General features: G+C 42.5%; 1 protein-coding gene across 3 annotated transcripts in view; it reads right to left on the bottom strand.

Annotated features, from left to right (window-relative positions):
- The window catches only part of Fat4 (FAT atypical cadherin 4), a 129,630-nt gene that overhangs the window by 36,667 nt on the left and 80,929 nt on the right, over positions 1-12,034 (bottom strand). For all 3 annotated transcript variants that reach the window (XM_055626183.1, XM_055626182.1, XM_055626184.1), the window contains exon 7: positions 5,833-6,013. In XM_055626183.1, the coding sequence (XP_055482158.1) occupies positions 5,833-6,013 (181 nt within the window). The remainder of the gene's footprint in view (positions 1-5,832; positions 6,014-12,034) is intronic.

Genomic DNA, 12,034 nt, shown 5'->3' with positions numbered 1-12,034 from the left:
GAAGGAAGGAAGGAAGGAAGGAAGGAAGGAAGGAAGGAAGGAAGGAAGAGAAGGAAGAACTGAAGGGAGGGAATGAGGGCAGAAGAAATGAAGGGAGGAAGGGAAAAAAGGAAGGAAGTAGGGGGGAAGGAAGTGAGCAAGCAAGCAAACAGCTAAGCTAAGTTTTATAAGGACTGATAATGGAATATTGTTGTCAAAGCAAGAAAGGGAGGATCTAGGTATCCTTTTCCATAAAGGTACTGATATTGTTTTCAGCACTGTTCACTACAAAGATGTCTGTTGGAACTTGTGTAAGACATCAAAGAGTGTGTTTCCAGATGGGAGTGTCTGGGTTCAGGGGTCAGACTACAAAAGAAGCAGTGAGCCAGATTTGATCTTTGTATGTCAGTGTGCTCAGCTTTGGTGTGGGCCTCAGTGGCATGTGAGCAGGGTTATATGGCTTGGGAAAGTCCTGATCCTTTCCCTGGGTCAGAAAACAATCTGATGAGGCTTAGGTCTTGGCTTTATGTTTGGGGCTTAGCACAATAGTCCTGGGAAGATGCTGCAGTGATTAACTGGGTGCTTGGCATCTGGAGACTGGGCAATAGGCAATAGCAAATAGCAAGTTGAGAGATGGTAGAGAAAGACTCAGCCAACAGATGCCCATCCTTCATTTCTGGCCACCGCCCATTCCATCACTGATTAAGGTTCTGCCTTCTTAGAATTACTTCCTACAGTACAGAATGGAATTGTCCCAAAATTACAGTGAGGCATGCTGTGGCTCTCAAACTTCTCTTGTTGTTTGTTTGTTTCCCTAAAAGCATATAAAAAGTTTTAATCTCTTCTTAGTTTTCCAAGGTCCATTGAAACACGTGCGTATTTCTTTCCCCGATACCCAACTTTCTCCAGCCTCACAGACTTGGTACTTACCCTGTCATTTCCTGGAATGCTTTCCTTCATTGGACAGATAAAAACTAATGCATCTTTGTGGAGATGATGAATGACTTGATGCTTTGCTGTCTGGGCTGCGGATCTAGACTGCCTCCACATACTGCATTGAACAAGAAGATGCAGGGCTAGACTGCCTGTGCACCTTACTGCTGAACAGAGAACCCACACATGGGCACAGGTATTTATACATCCTATACGTGACGGTGTGGCGTGTAGAGGAGAGATTATAGCCAGGAGTCAGGGAAAACAGTATTTATCATAGTAGATTCAGGCATGACGTAAGTATAGCCTGAACTGGAGCTTGGGCCACAGGAAGCACTGGGAACGTAAGATCAGAGTGATCAGAGATAGGGTGTAGGTGAGGAGCAACCTGAGAGAGAGGGTGTGGGTGAGGTGTGCAGGGAGAGCATCACAGTTTGTTTAATGTGCAAAGCAAAGAAGCAACGCAAGAAAGGTGAGGGGACCAGGCACACTGAGGTCTGAGTAGGAACGGAAACAGCAGACAGCAAGCTCATCTGAGAGTCATGTGACTCACTGCAGTGGGAGACAGAGAGAAATCACACAGTCACAGAGACAGTTCAGACATAGTGGATAGTAATAGACCGAGACATAGCACTGCCAAAGAAGCTGATTCCCTGTATCTCTCTCTTTCTCTCTCCCTCTTTGTGTCTCTCTCCCTTTCTCTCTCTCTCTCTCTCTGTTTATCTGTTTCTCTCTCTCTTTCTCTCCACTACCTCCTCTCTCTTTAAAAAAAAAAGAAATTTAGGGAAGACTACAGGGAATGTTTGCTTTGTAGGGAGAAGAGGAGGAAATTCAAATAGCTAACTTGGTATGGCCAGAGCACCAGGTGAGTGAAACTCAGAATCATTGAGAAGATAGACAAAGAAAGGGACCATGTGTGAATGAAGTGGTGCCTGAGGTGAGAAAAACACGAATGAATGTTACAGAACTTTACAAGTTTCCACAGTCTCTGGTAACACCTGTATTTTAATAACGCAAGGAAGGAAAAACAGATTGAAAGACTGTCAAGGGTAATGGTTGAGGGAAACTGTAAGTTGTGTAGCCCTACTTTCAACAATTCTGTGGTTCAAGAAGACAGGCATTCCCAACTGACCTGGGCCCAGAGGAGCTTGCAGAGACTGAAGCAATAACCACGGACCAGGCATGGATTGGACCTAGACCCTCCTGACACATATATACCCAATGGGCAGCTTAGCCTCCATGTGGGTCCCTCAGAAATGGGATAGGGAATGTCTCTGACGTGGTCTCTGCTGGATGGCTTTAGATCACTTCCCCCTGGTGTGGCTGCCTTGCCAGGACTCTGTGAAAGATGAAGTACACGGTCCTGATGAGACTGGATGTGTTGGGGTGGGTTTATGGAGGGAACTCCCCTTTTCTAAGGGGGTGGGGAGGGGAGATAAGGAAGACACAGAGGAGAGGGAGTGGGAGAAGAGGTCGGAGGGGACTACAAGTGGTATGTAATGTGAGTAACAAAAATAAAAAGAACTTATCAATAGTAAATATCCATCAGTGGTATTTGAAATTTTAGGCATTATTCTTTCCTTTTTTAAAAATGACATATTATCATAATGTTCTTGATATTTATGTGAATTAAGTAATAAAATATGAATGTTTGAAACAAAAAAAATGAAGAATTCTGCAGTAAACCATGATGGTGGCACACAGGTCTAATCCCTGCTCTTAAGAGGCAGAAGCAGGAAGATCATCAGGAGTTCAAGATCAAGCTGGGCTTCACACAAGTCCCTGGCTGGAAACAAATGAATGTACCAGTAGAGTATCCCAGTCATTCATTCAAGGAATGAATTCTTGTGGAGCTAGAGGGCTTCTACACGCTAGGCAAGTGCTCTGTCACTGAGCTGGACTCCAGTCCACAAGGCATTTCGGGACCAATTCTAAATCAAGCGCCACAGTTGAGATCACAGGAAGGACTCTTTCAGCGGGTCTGCACATGTGCTGGAGCAGAGCAGCCGGGAGCCATGGCCTTTAATTCTAGTAAGAATGTGTGGGTCAGCGGGTGAAGGAATCAGGCTGTGAGCAGTCAGCCTCAAGCTAGGAATTCAAACGTTTTAGACAATTGCCACCACCCAACAGCAACACGCTTGGTGCCCATTTTGAAGAGGGTCTCCTCTCTTTGGATAATAAGTTGTAATAACACTAAGCTTTAAGGCAGATCTCTCCTAAAATCTCAATCAAAATAATCACTGAGCAGCAACCTAACAGAGCTGTGGTCTTCCCAGAATTATAATAAGGTGAATTATAAGATTGGACACACACACACACACACACACACACACACACACACACACACACACGATAAACGGATAAAGAACACTCAATTTGCTCCAAAACTCTTCCTTCTCTAGTTTCCCCACTTGGACAGCAACACCATGGTCTGCTGTTCAAGGCAGCAGCTTAAGGAATGGATGACACTCATTCTGCCCTTGCCTTGCATGCCACTTCCAGGGTCCATCACGTGCCTTCCATCAGCCTCTCAACGCTCTTTGCACCAGGTAAGCACAGGCCACCTGGGCATATGCTCGAATCCCTATATGAACTGGTGGGTATGTGGTCCCCACGCTTCTTCCTCTAGAGTCTTAGGCTTTATTTCCTTCGTTTATGCTAAATACAGTGTCTGTGTTTGAACCTTAACTTTAAAAGATTCGAACAGTTTCCTATATACAAGGAAGTTTTAAAGATCATAATTTTATAACATAACCCAAAAGCTCTTAAATTACCTTAAGATTTTGCCCCTAACTCTTTAGCCATGTCTCTACTCTGACCCCGGCACAGTGCCTTTCTTAGATGAAAGTATGAAATTCATATCCCTCCCTCTGCCTGGTCCTTCAAAGATTCTGACATCACCTGACAGAAGCCATCTGCTGAGAGTTTGGTGAGGCCCTGAAGATCACAGAGGCTTCAGGGATTTATTTGTCTGCATCTGCTTTCCCCTTCTGGGGTGGTGCAGCATCACCCCGTCCAGAGGATGCAGCAGCAGGAGTCACCATAGAAACTGTCCCCTCCTGACTGCAGTCTTGTTTACACCTTGATTCCGTATGCCCCAGCATCTACTAGAATATGCTATGTTTCAAAGCAGTTCACAGACTCTGTGCTCTGAAATATGTTATGGCTTTACAAACTATGTCATTCATGCTGTAACGTGGTTGGACCCAGAGACGGGAAGTTGGGAAAGGATACCTCTGGGTGTGTCTGAGGAGATTTGGAAGACTTTGATCAGACCATAAAGTGTGAACAGACTCCTGGGGGTTGGAACTGTAGGCAGCGAGGCCTGCTGTGGAGAAGTGTGTCAAGGGGGCATGCATTGGAAGGGTGTATCTTGACTCTGGTCCTTCATGTGAGTCCTGTGGACTTCCTGGCTACAATTCGTGAACAGCACTCCTCACCGCCTATTCCCACAGCCGTGCTGATCTTCCTCCTCTCAGGCCCAGGGTCATGGATCCCAGCCCATGCAACCGTGGCTAGGATCAACCCTTCTTTCTCTTCAACAGTCTCTAGCAGGTATTTGTCACAGTAAAAATAAGGACTAACATGGCTAACACCTCTGTTTACCCCACTAACTAGGCCACTCTCTTTTGTATTCAAGGCAACATCCATGTGTGAGACAATCTTATTTTGTTGCATTTCACTGACTACCTGACAAAGGATGAAAGTTCAATGGAAACAGCTCTTTCTTGTCTTACTGACGCATGCTCTGATCAGCAACTCGGGGGTGTTTATTAAATGAGACTTGACCCTCTGCCCACATATGCCCTTATCTCTGTCAGCAGGAAGAGACCGTTTTCCCAAGAGGCCTTTGTTCGTGATAAATCAGTAGCAAATGACAAAAATAAATCATTAATGAAGCCATTACCATATTAACACATATGTTGCCATCACCATATAAATGCATATGTTATCCTTCTATGACAACTGCTGAGACCACTTTAGACTGTCTTCTGACTCACTGTGTTCTTGCCCACCTACCTCATGGAGCCTACATGGAATTGCAAAAATGAGTCTTCAAGGGTTAGCTCTAGAAAATAAGGAAATTTGTCCTTATCCATTTAGAATGAGCTACCGATTTATCATAAACAAAGGCCACATTAATCAAATAATACACATTACCAACTCATCCCTTTGAACAAGCTTCCACATTGCTGCCCTCTACCTTACCAGAATTTACATCAGGAGATAAAGAAAACATGAATTCTAATGTTGGGGATACTTCAGGGTTATAAAGCCTCTGAGCTTTCTCCTTTCAGGCCTGGGGTGTATTTATCCTACTGGTGAAGCTGCTTTGATCACAGAACATTCTGGAAGTGCTATGTGACACTTCTAAGACTGACCTTGAACTAGAAACTCTCATCTAAAGCTCTGAAACTCAGAGCCATCATATCAAAAGCCATCTATCAAGGTGACATGGTGCATGGTGACAAGGCATGGACCTGAGTGAGGAGAGAGGGCAGATTAGAAGCCTAATCTCCACCACCCTGGTCAAGCACGTGCGTGTGATGCCATATTGCTGAGCACCCTCTACCCAGCTAAATATGCCTGGTTATCATCAGCCAGCTGCAAAGTGCAGTGCCTCCCACTGCCATGCTGAGCACAGAACCTAAGACAGAGAATCAGCAATGAGCAGCAAAAAAATATAACAGCTGCATCATCCCTGAGCACTGCAAGTGACAACATAGAGATTAATACACATAGGTTTGGAAGAAGCAAACACGCTGCTGTCAAATTCTCGATTCTAGGAGAGTTGCTCGGAAACAGGTCACAGGAGGAGTATGGTGCAGTATAATATGGAATTCCCAGTGAAATTAGTCAGCATGCTCTGTTGAAGACCAGAGACGGTGAGAAGAATTTTAAGAGATTCAATGTACAGACCTGATGACAGCATTTGCTGCAGCATCTGCATCCGAGGCATTCACCAACAGGACATCTGTCCCCGTCGGAGCATCCTCAGGAATTGCAGTAAAGTACATGTTACTGGCAAAAGTGGGGACGTTGTCATTGATATCATCTACGATGATGTTAATGGTCCCTGTTCCCGTCAAGGCTGGGGATCCTGGGGAGGAAAGAAATAGGATTTTAATGTTTGTAGAGGTCCAAAAAACATACATTTACCAATTCTTAGCTGTAGACAGAATTGTGGGATAATTCCTAATCATGTAAGAAGTAATTTTTTTTTTTTTTACTCTGTTGCAAGAAAAAATGCAACAGAATTTTCATCTCCCCACTGTTGGTGACTGAAGGTCTGAACTGTCTCTTCCTGACTCTCCACAAAAACACCTTGGCATGCTCCTGTTCCACTTCAAAAGTACAGCCTCGTCAATGCAGGAAACAACACCTCAGAAGATACACACCACCAATAATGTAGCTGAAATTACATTAAAATCCTGCAAACCAGACTTGGAATAGCCCACACGAATGGAAAAGCCAGTCACAGAAGGTGTTGGTCTACAAAGTATCTGATGCCTGAGACCATCACCTCTATAACCTGAACATTCAATAAGACTCAAGTATTTAAGCCACTTTTCTGTGTAATCAACACTTGTTTATAGTGAGAGGAAAATCTTCAGGTTATATTCCAGCAACATCTTCATATTAAGGGGTTGATGAGTCATTTTGATGGTTTTACTATTTAATACAAACTTGAACTACGTCATTTTTATTTTATTTCAGCTGTTGTTATCAAAATCGAACCCTTAACCAAGCTCCACGTGGCAAATGCATGCTTCCCAAAGCAAGCAGACTCATCTTACTGTGAATGGTTAGAATTCTGTGGGTTGCCTTCATAGCTGAAGGGAAAAACATCTCCTCTGGTTATGTTTTCAAAACCATTTTTCAAATGTTAATTCTTCCAAATAAAAGCAAAGCGGGCAATTCACAGCCTTTAACTAAACAAAATGAAGCCCAGACACTCTCCTTTACTCTTTGAGGGGTTACTTGTCTCCTCTCTTCCTCCAAAAGCTTCTTCCTCCATAGGAAGCTTACAAAGTCCTTGCATTTATTCTACATGTTCTGATGTGAAAGCCACAACTTCGGGTGATGGTCTGGCCTCATGGAATAACATTATCACTACAGAGCAATGTTGAGGTTCACTGCCTTCCTGTTATTTTTTTATAGTAATCTTGTGATTGGTTGATATTTATTTGGCCACAATTTAAATGTCTTTCAGATGAAAGTTTGTGGCTGCTCAATAAAAAAGCCTGTGAGGTCAGATATGTAGGAGCCACAATCAGCTCACTACAGATTTACACATCTGTTTCATGGGACCTGCACAGGAAACTAACTTTATGTCAGACAGAAGAAGCAGAAAAGGTGGATAATACAGAGAAGACTAGCCTCTCCCGGACACTTACAGTGCTCTGTGTTTGAGCTTCATGTTGAGAACTCATGTCATAAATTCTATATGTGTCTGTCTTTCTAAATAAGATCTTTTATACTACATTAGGTATTTTATTTACATTAAGATGTGTTAAAATTCATGACCACAGAAATACTATTAATCAGAGACCAGGTTTACACTAGAGGGCAGAAAATTAGCTCCCAATATAGTCTACCTACAGTCCATTGTAATCTGTGTTTTGAATAGTTGCTTAATGTAAATGGGAAAAGCAAGGTTATGCTATGAACATTCCACACACAAAAACAGTCTTGCAGGCACCCAAGAAAGCATCCCTTAGCTGTATTACACTCTCATGAACAAATTGACATTAGAAAGCATAAGGGTCCAATTGGTTCCTTCAGTGTCCATGCATACGATTACAGAGCTGACCCAGTGATGGCCCCTGATACTGTGAAAGAACACTACTGTCAACTCCTCTTTATAGCCGAGTAAAACGGGTTAAAAATCTCAAGAACTTTTACAAAACAGAAGTCTCAGCAAGGAGCAGAGCCAAGCTGGAAAACATGGGTCCCAGCCTGGAATGTCTGCCCAGAAACAGCCAGAGGTGGAGCCAGCATCAGGAAGGGTCTCATGGCCTTATGAGCTGTGAGAGAAAGCAGTGCAGTCCCCCGAGCTCTCGGAACAAACTCAGACAAGAGGTGACAAGGCCCTACCAACAGGGACCCTCGATAGTTGCAGCTTTGGCCCATGAGGCATGTTGACTCAGTAGTCTTGACATGAGTATAAAATTTCTCACAAAGTCGTATAGTAAAGCTAGAATATTTTGAGGAGCACTGTTTGAGACCAATGTCTGCACTGCATTTCCTGCATGCTTAATTGCATTCATTTTAATTAAGTGGAAGTTCACTCTTCTGCCTGCCTTCATTAAGAAAAAGTCAGTTAGACAGTATCCATGCATTTGTGTAAGCCAAAAAAAGTAGACCAAGGTCCCAGAAGCAGCAGGTGGAGACAGGCCAGAACGATCAATGCTTTTACTGATATTTTACTCTATGTGCTATATGAAGAATAAAAATACAACTGAACCTAAAGAGGGAGTGGGCAGAATACAATGGATTAAATGTATTCCTTTTTATGCATTATTCTTCTTATCCTTTAGACTTATTTTTATTTTGTGTGTTTGAGTATTCGCCCACCTGTATGTATGTGCACTGTGTGTGTGTGTGCAGAAGCTGTAGTAGCCAGAAAAGGGTGCTCTGTCTCCTGGAACTGGAGGTACAGAAGGATGCGAGCAGTCATAGCTGAGGAATGGCCTGGGGAATCCACACGCAATGGTTATGTCTCTAAGATCGTAAATGCCCTGATGATTCACAGCAGTGAATGACTCACGGTCACCACCAAGAGCAAGCGGGTCTCCCTTTGTCTACAACTGCTGTTGATGCCCTCCGAGTCAGTGCAAAACAGCAAGAAAGAAAACTCTGCACATTCAATGTCACTGTCCCCTCAACCCAAATTACCTTCTTTACCAGATAGTTTTCAAAGAAACTTCAAGTGAAGTCAATGATGAGCATTACCCCTGAGAAGTGGACTCACAGGTGAGTGCAAAGACTCATGGGGTCACATACCAAGCCAAGGACTCTTCTCAGAGGGATACAGCCTGCTCACACCCATTTTCCCAGCTTTTGTTCGCTCAGTAGATGGAGAAAATTAGAGTTTTTCTAAGGCTTTTAAGTTACTCTGTGTGTGTGTGTGTGTGTGTGTGTATAGGGACTGTCTTGTACAGTGGTTGTGCGTGACATGTGTGTGATTATGTGCCTGCATGTGATTGACATGTATGTGTGTGTCTATGTGCTGGTATGCATGGTATTGCCTGTGGGGGGGGGTGTCTCTGTGTTTCTTTGTATGTGTATCTATGAGCTTTTGTGTGTGTGTTTGTGGGGGGATCTACAGGGGTTCTCTCTCTAGCTATATGTGTGTATGTGTGTGTATGTGTTGCACGCACACGTGAGCACATTTTCATTCATTTCTCAGAACCAGACACAATCAGGGAAAGAGGCAGGATATAGAGAGCCACACCCAATGGAGCGTGACCTAATGAAGGTGCCCAAGTATACAAACCAAAGGAAAGGAGCCAGGAGAACGCTTGAGTTAGAAGTCAAAATGACAATTATAATCCAAAAGTCTAATTGTCATTAGAAATCAAAAGATAAAGGAGTTTCAGGTTTCAATTTGTAAAATTATAGGTGGCATAGAAAAACATGCACCTGTGTATTTATCTACATATTCATGTGCACATAAATGTTGAAACATGGAGAAACTTGCCAGAGGCTTCCTTTATTTTTAAAATATGTAGCAAAAGCTCACCACACCTGGTTTCTTAGTCACATTTTCTGTTCTTGAATTTGGAAACTAATTAAATTTTTTACCACCTTTATGACTGGCGGCATTGTAAACTCAAACATATAAAAGTGAGGCTTAAGTAAGTTTAAAAGAAAAACTATTTTCAAAAAAAAAAAAAACAAAACTTGGTTCAGACAAGTGTTCTTTCAGCAGACATGCACACATATAATAAATGAGGCTTCATCACTAGAGTCTGCACTTTCTGCACACTGAGCTTCTCGTCAGCCCCTAGCCATCACACACGTTTCCCCCCGGGGGGTAAGGTCAGAGCAGAAGAAGCAGAATTTTCCCTCTGTCCTGTTGCTTCTCATTCCTGACAGCCATCATGCCATGTGTGGGAGCCCGTGTGCTAAGCGCCGTGATGACGTGTGTGCTGGAAGCAATAAAGCCTAGGTTTTATTTGTCCCGTGAGACTGGGCCACCTTCATCACAGTTATCAAATCATCCCTGAAAATGGCCCGAACTTTAGCTGCTCCGTGTTGTCATCAAAGGTTTGCAGGTTATAGTTACACTTGAATCCAGGAAGCACAGCAAATGAAATGTATGAGCCACTTTAAGTGTGACTTTCAGCTTTGTGTCTAATTGTTGCCTACATAATACTGCACTATGACCAGTTACTCATTCTGTGAGCCTATGTTAATAAGCCAAATATACACAAATGGGTATCGCTTGACATGTGCTCATGTTTCAAAATTGTTGGCATAAGCTACACTCCACAGAGACAATGGGAACAGAGAGAAACAGCTTTAGTAGTGGTCTGCAAACAGCCACTCATGGCCCTTTGCATCAGTGGCCTGTGCAGTCAAAGTGGCTAAAATCTTATTGAAAGTGCATCTTACAGCAGTGTTTAAAATTTCTAAAATTAGATAACATCAGCTAAATTTTTTAATTGTACAAAAAGCAGGTTGTGAGGAATTGCTGTTTAGAGATGAAACAGAAACCCTGACATCAAAACCAGGACACCCAGAGCTGTGTCCAAATACTGATCTCCACCTGCTATGCCACTCAAGGGAAATGCCAAGTTACAGATTCACAGAATCCAGGAATCAAGCTGCAGGATCTGCTGTGTTTACCTGTGATGCTGAGGGAGGCTTTATGATGTTGGAAATGATCTTTCCCCACAGCTGAGTTAGAGTTCTTGTGTCCTCAGCTTCAAAGCTCAAGGAAGAGCCACAGAGCAGGTTGTTTTATAAGTTTTAATTTCTTGGAATGTAATGGAAATCCTAAGTCTGTCTCAGTGCTGCTAGAAGTTAAAATTTTGTCTGTTTTTAGTCTCCAGAAAATAACATTCTCTGAGGTAAGTTTTTGTAATATTAAAGTCTAGGTGATATAAAGAAAAGAATTAAATACATCAATATTCATATTTGTATCATTAAGAGATATGATACAAAGCCTCAGTAGAAATGAGAGGAAATGAAACAAATTTGAAATTAACATTTTAACTTGCTAATTAAAATCAGTCAATTATTAATTACAAACTTTCTGGCTAAAATGAAAACTTGTTTCTAGAAATTTAAAAAAAATTATTTAGGCATAAGCAAAGTCATCTTAGATTCAAATGTGTAAGGAAGCTCTGTGCAACTGATCTGTAATAACTGAAGAAGGCTCCGCCACAGTATCAGTCATAGGCTCATGGATGTAATTTTCATCATTAAAAATCTTCACCATAACACACAAACACAATCTCTTCTCAGGCATAATTGTGTCAACAAAATGCAACCTTGCTGAAACAGTCATTAAAACTCCCTTTAGACGTTTGAGGTCATATGTACCACCCTAGCCTCTTTTTTCTTGTTTTAATCACAGATCCATTTGTGAGTCAATGACCCCCCTCCCACTAAGCAATGTGGTGGACAATATCAATCCAAAATGTCACCACGTCCTCACTAGGAAGACGGTGTAGGTGCTTGGTTCTTTGAGTTTTTCAAATTAAGTTTTGCAAACACATCATGTTTCCCTCCATTGAAAACACAATTCCCACCCTGCCTGAGAATGGAGCCCATTCCATCTTTCAGCCAGATGATGAATGCCCTTAATTAGAAAAGCTGATAACTGAACTTGTCCCCACAGACCTATTAATTATCCTGACTCACAGACACCTTTAAGTGGAACTTTCTGGCTAAGTCTGCAGTTGGACTATCCCACTGTCTGTTAGTATCCCAAACTGTGAACAAACTGAGAAGGGATGAAGCATTTTATTTATGCCAAGATTAATGTCACTAGCCCTAATGAAATGCAAAGCCACAGCCTAACTGTCTATACATGTGTGTGAAGTACATCTTCCATGTCATGTCTTGTTAGTATAATATAAACATATGAAGGACTGTATGAAACCCTTGA

Source organism: Psammomys obesus, unplaced genomic scaffold, assembly GCF_907164565.1.
Source record: "Psammomys obesus unplaced genomic scaffold, mPsaObe1.curated_primary_1811, whole genome shotgun sequence".
Classification (NCBI taxonomy): Eukaryota; Metazoa; Chordata; class Mammalia; order Rodentia; family Muridae; genus Psammomys; species Psammomys obesus.
This window is presented reverse-complemented; position numbering and strand designations above follow the sequence as displayed.